Genomic DNA, 20,931 nt, shown 5'->3' with positions numbered 1-20,931 from the left:
TGCTAAGAACCTGCTTATCCCAGCAAACAGTGGGACAATGTTATATACCTCTGACACTAGGAAGCCCGAAATATGTTATTATTGGTTCCTATGCTAAGCATTCTTCACGGAAAATTGGAAAACATGCAGAACTGTTTACCCTCTCGAGGAGCGCTGTTGTTGAACTGCATTACAACTGAAGAGTTCTTACAGTGAGTCCTAAGATGAGGCCGTCCTGTCCCTGGGGTTTTCAAACCAAATCTAAGTGGAAAAGAATGTGAGTCACTCGGTCTATGTCACTCCAAACATCCAGCCAATCGGACAAAACTGGTTTGGCATCTCCTGGTGGGATAGTATCCATAAGAGATAGGCAGTTTAGGGATGATATTCCTTTAGGAATATCACTTTAGGAATCCTTTAGGAATGTCACTTTAGGAATGATATTATCATCTCTCTTCTTGTCTTTAAGCTTATTTATTTATTTTGAGAGAGAGTGTGTGTGCAAGTGGGGAAGGGGCAGAGAGAGAGAGAGAGAGGGAGAGAAGAGAGAAAATTGCAAGCATTACAAAAAGGTTTTTTTAAGTACTTTTATTCAAAATAATTCGGTATAGAATTTTATTTCAAACACTCTTGTGAATCATGTTTGAAACATTAACTACAAAAAGACTAGCCTATCAACGGGGAATTCTCATGAGTTCTTACTCCTTGGTTTTCTCAAAACTATAATGTTAATTATTGTTGTGCTACATATAATCATTAAAGACATCGTATCATTATCGTGCTGATGCAATAATCTATATTCTATAATTCTATAATCTCTATGATTTCATTCTCTCCTATGGGGAAAGCCTGAGCCAGTCTGTTATCCCTCCCCCATCAGTGAATACACACAAGCAATGTTTCCACTGTTAGTAAAAATTATAAGCAAAATTCTTGGTTTTGTGTGCTATTTTTTCATTAGACGACAGGAAAAAAAAAAACTTGTTGGCAAAGAGTTGACCTAAAAGAATTGCTCAAATATTTTTAGCATAGCTTTCTTGTTACCTTGACTTTGAGGGAGAATGAAATAGCAATTAATGCCAACCTGAATTCTAGACCCCAGAATGCCAGTTTCTTTAACCAGTTGTCCCCAGGGAGCTATTCTGGGAAAGGGGTTCTGTTCACACCGTGACTGGAGAGTATCCTATTGTCTCGGGTTCAAAACAATCCTCCTGGGCTGGGCTCTTTTTGTAATGAGTCTGATGAAGAAAAAAGTGATAAAGGAGAATGAAGGATATGTTTACAGCTTAAAAACTGCAGTGTGAGGGGTGCCTGGGTGGCTCAGTCAGTTGAACTTCCGACTTCAGCTCAGGTCATGATCTCACAGTCTGTGAGTTCGAGCCCCACATCCGGCTTTGTGCTGACAGCTCGGAGCCTGGAGCCTGTTTCAGATTCTGTGTCTCCCTCTCTCTGCCCCTCCCCCGTTCATGCTCTGCCTCTCTCTGTCTCAAAAATAAATAAACATTAAAAAAAAAAATTAAAAACTGGTGTGAGCACATACTTTGTTTATTCCAGGTTGAAAGTCTGCACATCTAATAATGACTATCTATTTTTACTTTAGGGATACAGATTAAGCCATGTTAACACGGACATATTAGTACAAACATATATTTTGGAAAGGATGGTAATCAATAATGTAAGCGTGCAAAGCAAGAGAGTACAGCAAATCCACAGTATTACATGCAAAGAAAAGAGGAAGCGATAGAAACTAGGAAAATTCACGAAACTAAATGAAACAAGTAAATATCATGAAAAAACTTAAATGTTAATGTACCAAAACATGGTACTTTGGAATAAATAACGCAGTTTAAGAAAATTAAATATAAAACACGAGGAACTCCATTTTTTCCTCCAACTAAAATAACACTTCAGGTTAAAGACTCATTCATATAGGGGACCCTTAACTGTCATCTTACATTTGAAATTCCAGTATCTAGGGGCGCCTGGGTGGCACAGTCGGTTAAGCGTCCGACTTCAGCCAGGTCACGATCTCGCGGTCCGTGAGTTCGAGCCCCGCGTCGGGCTCTGTGCTGATGGCTCGGAGCCTGGAGCCTGTTTCCGATTTTGTGTCTCCCTCTCTCTCTGCCCCTCCCCCGTTCATGCTCTGTCTCTCTCTGTCCCAAAAATAAATAAATGTTGAAATTCCAGTCTCTAGTTTCAAAACACTCATCAATCGCCACTCCCAGTTTACCAGTTAAAAACCTGTCCCTCCGATCATGGCTGTGATTTAAATGGTCACAAATTCTGGGAAGTAATTAAGGCCTTTGGCATCATGAAGGAAAACAGCAGAGAGGCTGAGGGGAACTTAATCATTTGATGTGCTGAACCAAAGAGAGTCACCTACGTTCCAGGGACTGCTGGCCCATTAAGCATCCCCCAAGACACAGTATTAATAAGACCTAGGGTGCCCCACCCATTTCTTAAATACCTTTCTATTTAATTGTGTCATTAATTGTTTAATGTCTTTAGAAAGACTTTTGAAGAAATCGGATGAAGGGGAAGTTGAATTTTAAGTGAAAGTACAAATCTACTGTGTAATTTTGCATCTATCATAAAATCCTTCCAAATATGACTTGGGTTCTGTGCTTTCCAGTTTATGAACTGTTTACTATAAACCAGTATACAGACACTTTGTTCTCAGGTACGTTCAAGTTCTCTTGCTTCCTAATTATGCTGGCTGGACTTGCTTAATGTCTGCCTCATTTTGTATTTTTCACTTTGCCTCAGCTTTTCTGGAAACATATTTTTTGCCATCAATATGATGATCTGGTGGATGTGTCAATATGACGGGTCTAAGCTTTTTGGTTTCTCTGTCATACATTAATGCAGGCGTTACTGTGAAGGCATTTTGCACACATGATTAAAGTATAAAATCAACGGGCTTTAAAAAAAATATTTTTCAAGAATAACGGTATGGAAAAGAATTTTTTACACATGAAGTGAAAAAAAGAGAGTGAGGCCAAATCACATCTATGTATGCAATGATTTCAATGTTGTTAGATTTAGGTAAGAAGTCTGGAAGGTTACTCACTAAAATGTTCACAGTGGTATCTCTGGATTAAGTAGGGTTGTCATTATCTTCCTTATCTTTCTATGTATTTACCAAATTTTCTTTTAGGATAATATATTACTTTTAAATTGGAAAAAAACCTATTAAAAATTTAAAAAAAAGTCCTGGGGCACCTGGGTGGCTCAGTCGGTGAAGCGTCCGACTTTGGCTAAAGTCACGGTCTCACAGTTCATGAGTTCGAGCCCTGCATCGGGCTCTCTGCCGTCTGCACAAAGCCAGCTTTGGATCCTCTGTCCACCTCCCCATCTCCGCCCCCCAACCCATGCTCCTTAAAAATAAACATTTTTTTAAAGTCCCTATCATTGTCCATGGCTCCGCTTAAATTATACTTTTTTCTGGAAACATTCCCAAGGATGTGACAGGCGTTTCAAAGATGTGGCCATTAACATGACAAGTTCCTGTAACTGTCAGATCTGGTCCCTGAGCCTCAGCCCTTGTGTTTCTTTCGCAGACTCCTCTCAGTCTGTCTTGCTTAGAGTTACTTAATAAAGTGCTCACCTGCTGCCTTCTCCCCAGTTCGTCCTCCAGAGGGGGACCAGAGGACAGGGACAAAGTCTCTTTTTTGGTCCTGTTCTTCTAGGGCCAGGCACAGTGAATGTTTATTGTATTTGTCGAATGTGATCGATCAGATTGACCATAAAAGTTTTAATTGGGTTCAGAAGATCGAGGCCAGTGGAACTTATAGTCTAGGATGAAAAGACTCCAAGATTCGGACCAAGACCCTGCTTTTCACCATGACCTCTAAGAGAGGGCTCAGCCCCCTCTTGCTCACCACTCCTTGCACGCACTTGACCTTCCTCGGTCTCTGGGCCACGCTACTCCTTGCAACTGCAGGGCCTTCACTATTCTTTTTGTCCCCTTCTGGCCGGCCACCTCCTTGTTATCTGGCAAGGTTCAACTCTGTCATAGGCCGGTCTGGTCCCTCCCAATAGCACTTTCTGTGTTTCCTTCTTGACGTTTGCACAATTGTCACTCTGTATTTGCGCCAACAATTGCCTTATGCTTTCTTTCCTTCTTCACTGGAGTCTCCGGACGCTCAGGTCTGTCTTGATTACGGTCGGTTCTAGCCTCTGGCATAGAGCTTGGCACAGTCACGGGCTGAGGTGGCTCCCTGACATGCGGAAAGGCTTGCATGTGAGCACAACTGGGACTCTCAGGGAAGGTACCTGATGCCGCAGCCTTCCCTGAGCCCCCTCCAGATGCTGGGAAGACAGGCACGCACTCATTCTGCTTCTTCCACTTAAGAGACGTGGTCTCATTTCCAGGGAACAATTCTGCCTCCACGGGGACCATGGTGCCTCTCAGAAAAAGCTCCACGGGGCATGCTGGGCCCCTCCCGTGGCCTCAGTGCCTTTCGACCTAAAGTACCAAAGTAGAGCCTAGCAGAAATGACATCCTTTGGGGGCCACCAGACGGGGAAATGGCAGCCAGGTGCACCTGGGTAGCCCTCCTTTGGGCCTCGGGTTGGCAGTGATCTTGGTTAGACTCCCAGCTTCCCCAAAGATGAGAAGGTGAGCCGACCTCTGGCCTCCCAGTTGACTTTAACTAAAAACAGATGATCCAAGATAACTGGGTGGGACTGACTCCATCAGCGAATGGTCTTAAGAGCAAAGCTGAGAACTCCCAAAGAAGGAATTCCCAAAATGGATAGCAGCTTCAGCTCTTACCTGCACTTCCAGAGGTCCCTCCTTACAGATTTTATTGCCCCCTTTTCAACTGGAGCAAAATTCCCATGTATTTTAGAAGGGCGTAAAATTCATTTTCTTAATGAAATGTTCCAAGAGGCTTCCCATTCCTTCAGGTTGGAAGCCTCAAGGGTACCCACAGGACAAGATTCCTCACATCAGAGACGTGAGGAAGGTATTCGTCCATGTGCTCACATGATGTGCAGAAACTGAGGGAGACCCCAGTGCACTAAAGAGACAAAGACTCAGAATATTTCCTGCAGGTGGAAGAAGAGAGAATGGCCCAAATGTTTCTCTATCTTTGAGTGGCTATTATTAGTCTTTGGGAAAAAAGATTAAAGCGATAAAACAAAGACCTCTCCGGATTTACTTCTCCTTGTTCTAAAGCTATTTATTAGAAGTGGAGACCAATCAATCCAGTCTTTGTGCTCAATGTGAGGTACAGCACTTTGTTCAATGACTAGAGAGACATTGCAGATTTGTCCACTATCAGTGAGGGGTGGATATTCCAACCCTACCAGCAGAATGACATTAGATGCCAAATCTTTCAAGGAAACTATAAGATTTCTCACTGGCACTGTAAGATTGGTATTCTTTTTTTTTTTTAAAACATTTATTTATTTTGAGAGACAGAGACAGAGTGCAAGCGGGTGAGGGACAGAGAGAGAGAGAACAGAGACTGACGCGGGGCTCGAACCCACCAACTGTGAGATCATGACCTAAGCCAAAGTCGCACGTTTACTCAACAGAGCCACCCAGGCGCCCCAAGATTGGTATTGTTAAAGTGGTAATTCTTAAAGCTATTTATAGAAGAAACACCAGAGCCCAGATTAAAGTACGATGTTTTTCCAGGAGTTCAGATATCCTTTTATGTGCAAGGGAATGTCCCTACAATATGCCAAATCAGTACTTGGGACTTTTCTTGAAGCGGAGTTGAAGGGTGAGACCCCAGTCTGCTAAAACAACATTATGAACTAGAATGATCCAGGGCACATACCGTGAATATATCAGCCATGGCTCAACAAGGAACTCCACTATGAACCAGGTCAGAGCCCTTATAGGACATCCAGATCCTTTTTGGACACAGATCTTTAAGAACGAAACATCAGTTTGATAAAGCTTTGATGGAAGATTGCACAAACATTCTCAGGGAGTGGACCAACAAGTCCATGGTACACAATGGCCACATGGAAGCATCTAGACCTTTATAGTTCCTTGTGCCCCAACTTATTCTTTGTAGTTTGTGCAGAGTTCATGCATTATCCACATCTTTTTTTTTTTATGAAATCTTTTTTTTAATCTTTTTTTTTGAAAGACAGAGAGAGAGAGAGGGAGAATGAGTGGGGGAGGGGCAGAAGGGGGGAACAGAGAATCTGAAGCAGGCTCTGTGTTGACAACAGAGACCCCGACATGGGGCTCGAACTCAGGAACCATGAGATCACAGCCTGAGCTCAAGTCCAACGCTTAACTGACTGAGCCACCCAAGTGCCCCATAAAATCTCTTCTGATGATAGCAGATTTATGTCATTTTCCAGCTGAGTCTCTTTTTAGTAAGAGAAACAATGCCGCAAGGAGGTCAAGATGTGGTCCCAAGACAATTCTATTCATAAAAAAAAAAAAATTTTTACAATGCCTTTCGCTAAATCTTTTCAAAGAGAAATATTTGCTTACCTTACAACTAGAATTTCTATCCTTATTATCGAATGGAACATACTACAAAGTAATTAATGAAAACTTTGCACAAATCATGTTTGCTTCCCTGCTCTTCCTTCCATTTGTCTCTGTCCAGGCGATTATAAACTCGGACTTTTAAAAAATTGTAGAATGGGGGCGCCTGGGTGGCTCAGTCGGTTGAGCGTCCGACTTCAGCTCAGGTCACGGTCTCGCGGTCCGTGAGTTCGAGCCCCGCGTCGGGCTCTGGGCTGACGGCTCGGAGCCTGGAGCCTGCTTCCGATTCTGTGTCTCCCTCTCTCTCTGCCCCTCCCCCGTTCATGCTCTGTCTCTCTCTGTCTCGAGAATAAATAAATGTTAAAAAAATATATATTTAAAAAAAATTGTAGAATGGACATGCAAATAGGCAGATATTCCTGATGCACCTGTTTCTTGGGGTACACCTCAAAGACTTTGTGTTGGTTTCTTCTATCATTGAAGAAATGAACAGCAGATCTGTGACTGCCATTTCCGCAACACTCTCGTGATGGGCTATCAAGGCATGAAGTGAATGAAGACAGAGGATCCAGATGGAGCCCTTACTTGTAAGTTGACAGAAATTTCCTGTAGGAATTCCTTATGTCGTCTTAGCTGAGCCACAGATAATAGCCTGGACCTGATCCAGCATGCCAGAACTTGACACTTCTGGCCCCCAGTTCTCAGGCACACTGGCCAGAGAGCGACAGGACTCCCTGGTTGGGTCCCCGTGCTACACTCCACACACCGGCTGGGTGTGTGTTCTTGTGGAAGAAAGCTACAGGAGTCCCAGCCTGGATTCTGACCCGTCATCTACCAGCTCTCATTTGGATGACTTTGTCACAGGTGGGTGTCTGAGAGCAGCAGCCGGGACCTCCGGGGTGCAGGTGCCCTCAGACAGCCCTCAGGGAGCAGGATCCGCTCACCACTGGGTCGCCAGGCTCCTGACCTGGTCCACAGGGACCTCAACCCACACGAACCCGACTCCTAGCAACCGCCCCCCCCCAACCCTTGGCCTGCAGAAGTCCCATCCACAGGGAAATAAGGTCCCATAATACTACCTGGGTCTTTCCAAACCCTCCAAAGAAAAAAAAAAATAGAAAATGCAGATATGTATCATAAAATGCAAAATACATTACTACATATGCTCTGGGCATAAGGGGATATTTTCAATGACTTTATGGCAATACATTTCAGAATTCAGGTGAGATGGACATATTTTGGGAAAATTTCACTTTGCCATAAGTAGCAAGGAGAAATGGGTGTCCTATCATCATTTAAATATGGAATTAGTAGTCCACACTCTTCCCATAAAGAAAACGTCAGGACAAACAGATTCATTAGGAAATTCATTTAATGAAGGAATAAATTTTTACACAAGGTTTTAGAGAATAGTAAGAGTTAGCATACATAATTCCAAGTCTAGCTTAACATGATCTAAGCCCTCAAAGATAGTGTCAGTAAATTATTAGAGGCCATTTCATTCATGAGCATAGATGATTATGATTAACATTGATGATTAATTTGATTAATACTAATCAAAATATTAGCAACTCTAACCCAGCAATACATAAGGATACATCATGACTAATTGGGTTATTCCAAGAACACAACATTCTTTAATAGAAGAAAAATGTATCTAAATCACTACATTTGTTACAGGCTATAGTATCAAAAATCATATTGTGGAAATCACTGGAAAAAATTAAAACTTCAAAATCTAAAAAAAAGAAAAAAAACTTCAAAATCTATACAGGAGGAGGAAATAAACTGAGTCGATTAGAAGTAAACGAAATCCTTTGGCAGAAATTGATAATACATAATATAGTAAATACCATACCGAATGTGAATTGGGGAAATATAGACAATGATGCCACCCCTCATTATTGTAAATATATATATACACTGAAACTATGCTTCATAATATAAGTTATTCTTTCCTTTCCTTTCCCTTCTTGCCCAAAGAAGGGTTGCCCCTTCTTGCAACCCTCCATAATTCAGTATAAACCCAGTCCATGTTTTTGTTTTTGCTGCATATGTATGTATATCCAAGAATAATCAACATTATTTACTGCTAGAGTTCTTATTTCATTCTCATAAACATCATACTATAAAACTAATTAGGCAACTTGATTTTTCACTGAACATTGTATACCAGAACTCTCAACTACACAGTCCTAATCCATTATTTTTAATTGTGCTAGATTATTACCGTACATGATATTTCTTATTTGGGGCTCTGTGCTGTAAGTACATACACGTTTTTTTAAAGGATACATCCAGTAGCTGAGTTTCCAGACATCTACAACTTTAATAAATATTCTTAGTGGTCGTGCAAAGTGACTGTGCAAATCATGCTCATACTCAACTCATTCAGAGTTGCTGTTTCTCCTCCTACTCTCAATCTTACTGTAGTCACAGAAGGGAAATATTTGCAAAATGAAGCCGATCTGTATATCATATTGCCTTGGAAAGATGTAGGACACACGCCTTATTTTGCAGTCAGCAGGACACAATTTGGGTTAAAATCTAAAATATGTAAAACACATTATACAGTGTAGGAGAAAGCATACCAAACCGACAGAAAAAGCTCTGAAATACTTGAGAAATGGTTCTGTATCCTAAAGCTCAAAATTATGAAAACCATTTCAAAGTCGGAGGTTCATAGATACCAGGCTTTTCCTCAAAAACTCTGGTTAACAGCATGGCATTTGGATGTTCCACCAGGAACTCTCAGATCTTGCGACATCTTGCTGATGCACATCCACGTTCTGGACTGATTTCCAGGCAGCAGCTCTCAGCCAAGGGGGACAGTGAGGGCTGCTCACCGGCTCAGGTATAGGATCATCCACCGCACGCGGATGCAAGTTCCTGCCTTAAATGGTCTCAACCAAGGGTTTGCCTCTTGGATGCAAGGAGACCAGGCTGCTGTCGTCAGGATGTCCTTCGCGGTCAGGGCTCCAGCAAGGACATACGGCCGCTGCCCCGGTTCTGTCGGGGGAGAGAGCTTGGCGGTAGCAGCCTTGCTAGCCTCATCCAAAGGCTACTGCAGGGGAAGGACCTTCATATCCTTGTACTTTTCGTTGGATCTCTTGTCTCTGAGGGGCGGGGGTACACTAACTGGGGCAGGTGCATCAAAGAGCCTCTTTCTTCTGAAGTGCAAACTGCTCTGGGTTTGGCAACTGCCGTTTGATGGTGGGCTTCTGCCTGTGTTTGTTGGTTTTATGCTCCATACTCTAGCCCAGCGTTCTCCAGGCACTGTAAATGCACAGTCAGGGGTGGAGCGCGGGGGGACACTGCTGCCCTACCAGAAGGGATCCACAGCTCATGGGGCCTTCCTGCAGACAGTGTTTATGTGCAGGCTTTGGAGAGGCCTTTGCCTTGGGCTGCTGTGTGGACGACCATGGGATGACCTATGGGTGTTTTTTCCTGAAGCTTAGAACCATATTCTAGAGCTACGTTCTTGGTCCCGGCAGCAGACCTTTGCAGACCCCTCATCCCAAAGCCTATCTTGCTCCAGCAGCATTAGCAGAGACCTGACTCGTTTGAGAACATCCACCCTGCTGCTCTGACTGAAGGGAGGCCATCTGCTATCCAAAATCCCCAGGATTCAGGCACGGGAGCTGATCCTAGAACACGGTTTGTCTTGATAATTCTGAACCTGAGGCTGCTACCGAGGACATCAGTAACCATTGTGCTGCTGTCCTTGACACAGTGAATAAGGACAACAGGCCTGCTGCTGCTGCTGCTGCCTCTCCCCCTGTGTGCCGCAAACATGATGCAGGATGCGGGCCCTTGACTCCCATCTTTCCCCTGTCCCTGCCCCATAGTTCTCCAAATACCGCCCAGAAAAAGTAGAAGGATGAAACGAGACTGCTGAGTCATAGCTATAAAATGGATAGTTAGGATAAAGCCTACTTCCCGTGTCACCTTGGTACTCCAAATCATAGCTCTGTTCCTTTGCAATGCCTGGGACCACGGCGTCCCCTGAGCCAACCTGTTGACTGGGAGCCTGCTGTGTCCCCGGAAAAAAATAGCCAGCCCCTTCTGGAAGAGCCTCTTGGGTAGAGAAGCAGGTCTGCTCAGTGGCCCTGGGAGATTCTGCCTGGGGGTCCTGGACGCTTAAACGTGAATGACTCTGCACAGGGAACAGACGTAGTTTTCTAGCAGCAAATATTCTCTGTCTCTCTTTTAGTGGCAGTCGGGCTCTTTTGTTCTGGAACCAGTTCTAAGGAGAAAAGAGACTCGTGATTTATCAAGTTGACTTATCTGGTATCATTGCACAATATATTTCCATAATGTGGGAGAGACTGTTGTAGTTAAGCCTCGCCTCAGTATCCTCACTGACTTTCCTCCTGACCTGAAGTGAGACGCGGAAGATCAAGGCCGTCTTTCCGGGGGCTGCACGTGTGATCAACAGGAGTCACGTGGTGCACAATTCCAAAACCCAACGGCCGTTACGGTCTACAGGGGCCCTTCTGTACGTGCAAACCTAGGCCTTTCAAAATCTCCCCCGACCTGTTCACAACCTACTCTGCGTTTAGACAGAACTCTCTCCCAGCTGCTCCCTAAACACAATGAATTTTCCCCACACGACAATTTAATTTTACTCCAGCTGCCACACCAGAATGAACTCTCAACTCAAGGTATTCTAAATTATGTTCTGAAATTTATTATTTTCAAAGGCTACCCATAAGAGCTTGACTCATAACGTGACTGCCTATTTTATGTAACCCTAAGTATTCCCTTTAGCACCTTCAGTCTCCCATTTTTTTCCCTCCCTACAATGGGGATAGTTATACATGCCAAATCATAATCTCCAGGACTTTGGGGGAGGTGGAAATGATACGATGCTTTCTCGGACAATCCATTCTAATAAGCCGTGGCTGCTGTAGGTCAGTCAGTCACGCGACATGGGTCATAGTGTCTGGGGGAGGGGGCCTTTTGCCATCTGCTCACTCCTAGAGTCTCCTCTGTCTCCAAGTCCAGGAAGGCTTTAGGCCGTTAGTAGCACTGAAGTTAAAGGACCTCTGATCCACTCACGGTCGATTGCGTAAAAACAAAACTCCATGCACAATGAATCTGACACCTCCAAATACTCATTCTCACAACTGAACAACATAGATAATTTTACAGAAAGCAAAGCTGCAAAAGTTAACTTGTCAGAAGTTACAGGGCCAATCAGAAGATCATCTCATGAGGACTCAACTGAAAACAAGTGTGCTCCCTTTCTCTAGTGTAACAGCCTCCCAGCATCCTCCCGTAAGCTGTGCTGGCTTCCTGATCACACACGGGCATTTTCTCCAAGCACATGCACCTCAAGTCAACTCAGTGTAATTTCAGTGGCCATATGCGTGAACTTCCTGTTAGGAATCTGCTTATGAAACAATCCCTTTTCTACTTATTTGTGTGAAATCATGGCCTTTTATCTTCCTTGCAATGTTTCCAGTTCAAACTTTGTTAATGTACCATCATGACTTCCATAATATTTGCCTACTCTTTAACCTCCAAAGCTCCCTGTGTCTTCCAATTGTCGAGCAAGTAATAAATCCACCAAGCTATGGACGGTAACAGAAGAGAAATGACAATTTTCCTAATTGTGTGTCTTAAAAAATACTGTAATTTTTTAATAATCTCATGCAGCTGTCACCAATCATTTCCAAAGTAACGTCAGAGATTCCCTGAACAAGATATGGGTCCACACAGCAAATGGTTATGAAGCACCCACGAAAGCTGTGAGGTATGGTGCCAAGTCGGGGGACACAATCAAGACAAACCCTTTCTCCTGCACTTCAGACCTGTGTATCCTAGTGTTTACTTACTGTCTCCTCCTGGAGGTTTAACTGGCATACCAAATGTGTCTTATGTCCAAAGTGAAATTCCCAGTGTCTCTGGCATAAAACCTCCACTCCCAGGCCTTCTTTCCCTTAAAGCCAACTCTTATCTTCCACTTGCTTAAGCCGACATTTTGGAGCCCTCCTTACGTATATGCAATGAGGCAGAATGCAGAGATCTCTTAACAAACTATCGGCCCCACCTTCAAAATAACAGAAGTGCTTTCCAGCTCTCTATACTTCCACAACCAGTACCCTGGTCCAAATCATCATTGTCCCAATTCTAGATCATTGCAATAGGCTCTTAACTCGTCTCTGCTTCCAGACCTGCTTCACAATTGTCTATTTTTCCATGAAACACAGAGCGTATGCATACCCACATTGAAATGAACAAGAAAAGTGACCCAGATGTCAACACTTTTTCCCAGGTGATGAAATGCTATTAAATTCTTTCTTAATTCTTTACATTTTCCATATTGTCTACAAAAGACATAAATGGAAAACTTTGAATATTTTACTTACGTCAATTACATATATTTGACAATATAGTTGTTCAGCCAGTTTTTTTCGAATGGTGAAATCAGGATACGGATTCTCTTCAAATGTGTAATTAAGTACGTGCAATTCATCCTTAGTAAATTTACGTCTGGGTTTTCCGTTTCTTCTTCCTGCTTTCATTTCTTTTACTTTGTTATGACCATCTTCGACTTGAGATCCTGAAAAACCTATAAATGGAAAGACAAAAGCATGGGGGAATACTGAGGGGAAAAAAAACAACACTCTTCACTGGCTAACCATTCATAAAATAAGATTGTTGGAAAGTAGAGCCTTACCTCATGCCTACTTATAATAATAAGACTGCTAATGAGTTAAAGGCCTTTAAAATTATAATGAGAAAATGAGATTTATGAGTCAAGGTATGGAATGACTTCCTCAGCAAATGACTTCCTAACAAAGAGTCATAGCTATAGAGGAAAAGACAGATTAGAAAATGTTAGCCTCATTAGTAGTTGAAGAAATACAAAATGAATCAGCTCACACCCATGTGGATAACCAACAATGTCAATGTATGAGGTGGAGTGGAGGAAGAACAATGAAGGTTAAAGAAAGTATCGGGGCACCTGGGTGGCTCAGTTAGTTAAGCATCCGACTTTGGCTCAGGTCATGATCTCAAGGTTTGTGAGTTCGAGCCCCGTGTCTGGCTCTGTGCTGACAGCTCAGAGCCTGGAGCCTGCTTCAGATTCTCAATCTCATTCTCTCTCTCTCTCTCTCTCTCTCTCTCCCTCTGCCCCTCCCTCACTCATACACTCTCTCTCTAAAAGAAAAAAAAATTAAATTAAAAACAAAAGATCTCAAATCAACAATCTAACTTTATTTTTTTATATGAATTTTTTTTAACATTTATTTATTGAGAGACAGAGAGACACAGAGTGTGAGCAGGGTAGGGGCAGAGACAGGGGGAAACACAGAATCCTAAGCAGGCTCCAGGCTCTGAGCTGTCAGCATAGAGCCCAATGTGGAGCTCGAACACACAAACCGCGATAACGTGACCTGAGCCGAAGTAGGACGATTAACCGACTGAGCCACCCAGGCGCCCCAACAATCTAACTTTATACCTCAAGAGACTAGAAAAAGAACAAACTAAATCCAAACTTAGAAGACAAAAGATCTAATGAAGATGAGAGTAGAGAGAAGCAAAGAATAGAAAATAAATTGAAAAGATCAACAAAACTAATAGCTGTTTTTTTTTAAATGATCAACCAAATTGATAAATGTTTGCTTAGAGTAACTAAAAAAAATAATAAAAATCAGAAATGAGGCCACTACAATTAATTCCATAAACATAAAAAGGATTATAAGAGAACACTAACACCAACAAATTGGGTAACCCAGAAGCAATGGATAAATTTCTGGGAACTCATCAAGACTCAATCACGAGGAAAAAGAAAATCGGCACCTGAAATTAATATAATATTGTATGTCGACTACACTTATTTTAAAAAGAAAAGTAGGGGCGCCTGGGTGGCGCAGTCGGTTGGGCGCCCGACTTCAACCAGGTCACGATCTCGCGGTCCGGGAGTTCGAGCCCCGCGTCAGGCTCTGGGCTGATGGCTCGGAGCCTGGAGCCTGCGTCCGATTCTGTGTCTCCCTCTCTCTCTGCCCCTCCCCCGTTCATGCTCTGTCTCTCTCTGTCCCAAAAATAAATAAACGTTGAAAAAAAAAAAATTAAAAAAAAAAAAAGTAGACTATTAAAAAAGAAAAGTCTGAACAGACTGAAAACAAGGAGAGTAATCAGTAATCAAAAACCTCCCAATAAAGAAAAACCCAGGACCAGATGGTTTCACTGGAGAATTCTACTTAACATATTTAAGAAGAATTAACCACAACCCTTCTCAAACTCTTCAAAAATTTGAAGAGGGAACACTCCTAAGCTCATTTTTACAAGGCCAGCATTACCTTGATACCAAGGCCAGATATAGACACTATGCAAAAAGAAAACTATAAGCCAATATCCTGATGCATATAAATGCAAAAACTCAAAATATTAGCAAAGTGAATCCAACAGCACGTTAAAAGAATCATATACCGTGATCAAGTGGGATTTATCCCAAGGATGCAAGGATACACCAGCTTAACAAAATAAAAGATAAAAATGCCATATGATCCTTTCAAGAGATGTAGAGAAAGCATTTGACAAAATTCACCCATTCAAGATAAAAAAAAAAAACCCCAAAACCACTCAACCAACACAGGAATAGATGGGAACTATCTCCACGTAATAAAAGCCCTATGAAAAAATCTACAGCAGACATAATTCTCAATGGTGAAAGACTGGAAGATTATCCTCTAAGATTATCCTCTAAGATTAAGAACGTGGGGTGCCTGGGTGGCTCAGCAGGTTGAGCAGCCAACTCTTGATTTTGGCTCAGGTCATGATCTCAGGGTCGTGAGATCAAGCCCTGTGTTGGGCTCTGCACTGTCAGTGGAATTCTCTTTGCCCCTACCCCCACTCGAGCATGCTGTCTCTCAAAATAAACTTATTAAAAAAAAAAAAAAAAAGAACACAAAGAAACAAAGAAAGAATACTCACTTTCACCACTTCTATTCAACATAGTACTGGAAATTCTAGCCAGAGCAATTGGGTAAAAAAAAGAAAAGTCATCCAGACAAGGAAAGACACCGTAAATGATGTCTGTTCACAGATGACATGATCTCATATGTAGAAACAGCTATAGATTCTACCCCCAAAAAAGTTTGTTGTTGATTAACAAACTGAAGGTTGTGGGATACAAAAATCAACATGCAAAATCCAATGCATTTCTATACACAATGAACAGTCTGAAACGAAAATTAAACTATCCCATTTACAACATGATCAAAAGAATAAAATTGTAGGGCATCTGGTTGGCTCTTGATCTGAGGGTTATAAGTTGTAAGTTGGTAGAGTGTGTGACTCTTGATCTCAGGGTTGTAAGTTCGAGTCCCACTTTGGATGTAGAGATTACTTAAACAATTAAAATTAAAAACAAAGAACAAAATTGTTATGAATAAACCTAAACTTAAAAAGAATGAAATTGTTATGAATAAACCTAACCAAGGAAGTAAAAGACCTACACACTGAATATTATAAAACACTGCTGAAAGAAATTAAAGAAGATACAAATAAATAGAAAGATATCTATGCTCATGGATTGGAAAACTAAATACTGTTAGGATGTCTATACTACCCAGTGATTTACAGATTCAATGCAATCCCTATCAAAATCCCAATAGCATATTTTGCAGAAATAGAAAAATTCATCCCAAGATTCATTTGGTATCTCAGGAGACCCTGAAGAGCCAAAACAACCCTGAAAAATAACAATTTGGACATCTCACACTTTCTGATTTCAAAACTTACAACAAAGCCGCAGTGATCAAAACAGTGTGGTTCTGGCATAAAGACCGACATGCAGACCAACGAGATAGAATAGAGCCCAGAACTAAACCCTCACATATATGGTCAAATGATTTTTGACAAGCGTGTCCAGACCATTCAGGGGGAAGGGACAGTCTTTTCAACAAACGGTGTTGGGAAAACTGGATATCCACATGCGAAAAAATGAAGTTGGACGCTTACCTTACATCATATACAAAAATTCAGAAATGGACCAAAGATCTAAAGATATAAAACTGCTAGAAGAAAACAGGGCAAAATCTCATGACATTGGGTGTGGCAATCACTATTTCTTAGAACATCAAAAGCACAGGCAACAAGATTTAAAAAGTCCTAGTATGGGGCGCCTGGGTGGCGCAGTCGGTTAAGCGTCCGACTTCAGCCAGGTCACGATCTCGCAGTCTGTGAGTTCGAGCCCCGCGTCAGGCTCTGGGCTGATGGCTCAGAGCCTGGAGCCTGTTTCCGATTCTGTGTCTCCCTCTCTCTCTGCCCCTCCCCCATTCATGCTCTGTCTCTCTGTCCCAAAAATAAATAAACGTTGAAAAAAAAAATTAAAAAAAAAAAGTCCTAGTATATCAAAATGTTTAATTATGCATCAAAAGACACAATAACAAATTGAAAAAGCAACCTGAGGAATGGGAGAAAATATCTGCATATCACGTCTAATAAAGGGTTAATATCCAGAATATATAAAGAACTCCCACAACTCAGGTCACCTGGGTGGCTCAGTCAGTTAAGCATCTGACTCTTGAATCATCATCTCCTGGTTCGTGAGTTTGAGATCCCACATCGGTGCAGCATGGAGCTTGTTTGGGATTCTTTCTCTCTCTGCCCCTCCCCTACTTGTGCTCGCTCTCTCTCAAAATAAATAAACTTAAAAAAATAAAAAATAAAAAAAGAACTACAACTCAACATTAAAACAAATATGATTTTCTAAACGGGCAAAGGACTTGGATAAATATTCTCCAAAGATATACAAATGGCTACAAGCATATGAAAAGATGTTTAAGGGGCGCCTGGGTGGCTCAGTCGGTGAAGCGTCCGACTTCAGCTCTCAGGTCGTGATCTTGTGGTTCGTGGGTTCGAGCTTCGGGCAGTGTGCTGACAGCTTAGAGCCTGGAGCCTTCTTCAGATTCTGTCTCCTCCTCTCTTTTACCCTCCCCTGCTCACAGTCTGTCTGTCTCTCTCTCTCTCTCTCAAAAAATGAATAAACATTAACAATTTTTAGAAAAGATGTTTAATCTTACTAATTATTAGGGAAACGCAAATCAAGCCCTTAAAAGAAAAATCCCATCCTAGTTTGTCTCTGCCCAACGTGTGCCCTTTAAACTTTTGGCGTAGTCTTTCTGTCAGCCCCAGGTTTCTGCTTTTGAATTCCTGAACTAACCAGAAAGTTCCTTTTTTCTTCCTTCTCACTTTTGTTGTTTCTCCTTTCCCAGGTGAAAACAGGGCACACATAGTGAGGGCGGGGCTAATTCTCAGTAGAGAAGCCATTGGCATTCAGGGACAATTCTTTGTGAAAAACTGTCTCATAACTGCCACATGGAATCCCTGACTCCCTCCTACGAGGTTGCCTATAGCTCCCTCTAGTCATAGAAATAACCAAAAATTGCCCCCACACATTTCCAAATATTGGCTTAGCTCTAGGGATTTCCTAACTGCTGCCGGCTGGGTTATCAGACTTTTGAGTCTCCATTTCTCCACATGATCACATGGTCTAAGAGGATTTATGGTAGGGAGCCATTAAAAAATTACATGAATAATTCGGGTAAAGTATTTTGTCTGTGGTTCCATTTTTTTTTCAACGTTTTTTATTTATTTTTGGGACAGAGAGAGACAGCGCATGAACGGGGGAGGGGCAGAGAGAGAGGGAGACACAGAATCGGAAACAGGCTCCAGGCTCTGAGCCATCAGCCCAGAGCCTGACGCGGGGCTCGAACTCACAGACCTCGAGATCGTGACCTGGCTGAAGTCGGACGCTTAACCGACTGCGCCACCCAGGCGCCCCAACGGGTAAAGTATTTTGAATAAATCCCAGTTCATACTAAGAACACAGTAAATGTTGGGTCTGAACCCTTTTCTCCCAGAAACTCAGACGGTACAGGATCCTTGACCATTTTGTCTTCCAGACCACCCGTAATCCAAATCCAAAGATGACAGTTCACTGGATCCAGGAGAGGGAGGAAGGCTGGCAACAACAGAGCATTCTGGAGGCTGATTCCTGGCCGTGGGTCTCTATCCATATCAGCTCAGTAATGTGGGAAAAGACCCAGGCCTCCCTAACCTGGTCTGAAATAATCCCACAAGAATCTACAAAGACTAAGGACTGCTTAAGGAAAAAAACTACCCTGGAATTTCCAAATCCAAGCTTCTTTCCAAAGAGCTCCTCCTCACTTGGCAAGCAAAGAGACAGCTTCAGAGTCTCAGTCTGCAGTGAGGGGATTGCTCGGGGAGAACAGCTCACAACCTGTAATACCCAGATTCTTCCACTTGTAGAAGTGTGGAGATGAGATTAGCTATTCTATGGGGGGAAATCCAGTGGCCAAGGCAATTCTTGAAAACACAATTGGTAATTTCTTTCTAGTTTCCCATAAATGTTTCCTCAGTGAAGATTAGGACAGTATGGAGAGATCCCTGAACAAACTGGAAGCTAATCAACCCTGAGCAATGTTGTTAATCTCATCTGGGCTGAACCCAGTCCCACAATCCACAGAAAGAGCTGGAAGGGAATTAGGGAAAGAAGCCCCAGTTTTTGTAGGATCCATCTCTCCCAGACAAATCTTTCCCACTTTCTTGTGACCATGAGCATGTCATTTCACCCCTTGAGACAGTGCTCCCCCAAGAATTATTTGCTCCTAGCGTCATAATTCCTATTTAGGGTGCTAGGGAAGTTATTAATATTTTACCTTGGGAAGTACTAGAAGTTAGAAGACAGTAAGTGCATTGCCCAAGGGCATGCACGGAAGAGGCAGAGGCTGAAGGTCAAATCTAGCCCTCAGGCCAGATATTCAGTGGTTGGCCCTGCAACTCCTAGGGCCTCAGATGAAGGAGGCAGATGGATTCCCACGACCTTAACCCTATCCAAGTTCGACCTTAACCCTATCCCAAGTTCATCGGAGCCCGGGAGCTCATTTTACTGTCAAGCCAGTTGTTTTTGGTGTTTTTTGAAGTACGTTTTCATTATAATACAGGAATACACAGCAAACAAATAATCAGCCCTGGGATGCCTAGGTGGCTCAGTCGCTAAGTGACCGACTTTGGCTCAGGTCACGATGTCACTGTTCATGAGTTCGAGCCCTCCTTCGGAGGCTCTCCACTCTCAGAACCCAGCCGGGCTTCAGATCTTTTGTCTCTCTCTCTGCCCCTCCCCCTCGCGTGTGCCCTGTCTCTTTCTCTTAAAAGTAAATAAATAATAACAATCAGCCGTTATCCCACCCACTCTGCGGAGTTAATTTAAAATCGAATAAAAATCCCCCACCCTTGGGGCGCCTGGTTGGCTCGTTCGGTTAAACATCCAAGACTCTTGATTTTTTTTTTTTTTTTTTTTTTTTTTTTTTTTTTTTTGAGGTCGATCCCTGCAGTAGGGCTCTGCACAGACAGCTCTGAGCCTGCTTGGGATTCTGTCTCTCCCGGTCTCTCTGCCCCTCCCCCACCCACGCTCTCTCTCAAAACAAATCAACCTAAAAATAGCAAGCAAGCAGACATTCTTTTGTATCATCATAGACCCTTGGGAGCCTGTCTCGCAGTCCACCTACCTGTATTCAAAACCTGGCTGTGAGGCTGACGGCCCATTGGGCTACTGTCCTCCCAGGCCACACTCTGCATCTTTGGCCGCTCTCCGGGCCCAGGGATGAAGGCCATTTCCACAGCAGTTTCAAGGAAGACTTCCTGAAGGCACTGCAGCTGGGCCACCACTGCTCTGGGATCACTCTGGTCTCTGAGACAGAGATGGCGATGGGACCAGTGGACTGCTCGGTCCCACCAATTTGTAGTTGAGCGGCCTCTGACAGATGACTCACACACCCCTCATTAGCATACAACGCAAAAAGACTCCTGGCAAGGCGGGAGCAGACCACGGAGACTTCTCACCTCAAGGAGGGTTCACCTAGAAAACGAAATGAAGCCAAAACCCCCATGTATCCTCAATCTACTTTCTCAAAGAACCGGAGCGTCAAAATCTCTTCCATGTCCCAGGCTTGGAAAGTTACAAATTATTGTTGAACTTCACAAAATAAATCGTTTGTGAACTAGGAAAAACTAAAATCCCAGGGCCGCTTTAATTCTCCCAGGGCAGCTCTTTGGGTTTGGGAAAAAGAATTTTTAACTTTTTATCGTGTTAACTTTTAAACATACGTGAAAATGAGGAGAGAGGAGTATGATGAGCCTGGTGATCCGATCACCCCAGGGCACTGTCTAGCAACATGGCCCCTCTTAGGTCAGGAACCCATCCATGCCCTGAACCCTGAAATGCTTTTGTATATCGAAAATAGATGAAATCAGCGTGCCTGGATGGCTCAGTCAGTTGAGCATCCAACTCTTGATTTCAGTTCGGGTCCTGATCTCAAGGTTCACAAGATGGAACCCCAAGTTGGGCTCTGTGCTGGGCGTGGAGCCTGCTCGGGATTCTGTCTCTCCTCTCTCTATCCCTCCCCTTCTCTCTCTCTCTAAAAAATAAATATGCAGAGCCTGCTCCGGATTCTG

General features: G+C 43.0%; 1 protein-coding gene across 1 annotated transcript; it reads right to left on the bottom strand.

Moving 5' to 3' along the window:
• Positions 1–7,890: 7,890 nt before the first annotated feature.
• On the bottom strand, positions 7,891–20,338 carry CPHXL (cytoplasmic polyadenylated homeobox like). Its single transcript, XM_045040212.1, has 3 exons — positions 19,986–20,338; positions 12,816–13,018; positions 7,891–10,687 (listed from the first exon to the last, which is right to left on the bottom strand). Exons 1-3 carry the CDS (start codon positions 20,089–20,091, stop codon positions 10,142–10,144), a joined length of 855 nt encoding a protein of 284 aa, XP_044896147.1. The 5' UTR covers positions 20,092–20,338; the 3' UTR covers positions 7,891–10,141.
• Positions 20,339–20,931: the final 593 nt, after the last annotated feature.

This window comes from Felis catus, chromosome D2, assembly GCF_018350175.1.
Source record: "Felis catus isolate Fca126 chromosome D2, F.catus_Fca126_mat1.0, whole genome shotgun sequence".
NCBI classification, from domain to species: domain Eukaryota; kingdom Metazoa; phylum Chordata; class Mammalia; order Carnivora; family Felidae; genus Felis; species Felis catus.
The sequence above is the reverse complement of the archived record's forward strand: the minus strand, read 5'-3'. Positions and strand labels throughout refer to the sequence as shown.

What these genes read in the sequence shown, in the direction of transcription:
- CPHXL (XM_045040212.1), bottom strand. Translation starts at nt 20,091, where the DNA reads ATGGCCTTCATCCCTGGGCCCGGAGAGCGGCCAAAGATGCAGAGTGTG. An exon ending in CAGCCAGGTTTTGAATACAG is followed by an intron (nt 13,019 to 19,985) that starts GTAGGTGGACTG and finishes TTCCATTTATAG; the next exon opens with GTTTTTCAGGATCTCAAGTC. An exon ending in GTCAAATATATGTAATTGAC is followed by an intron (nt 10,688 to 12,815) that starts GTAAGTAAAATA and finishes TTTTCTCCTTAG; the next exon opens with AACTGGTTCCAGAACAAAAG.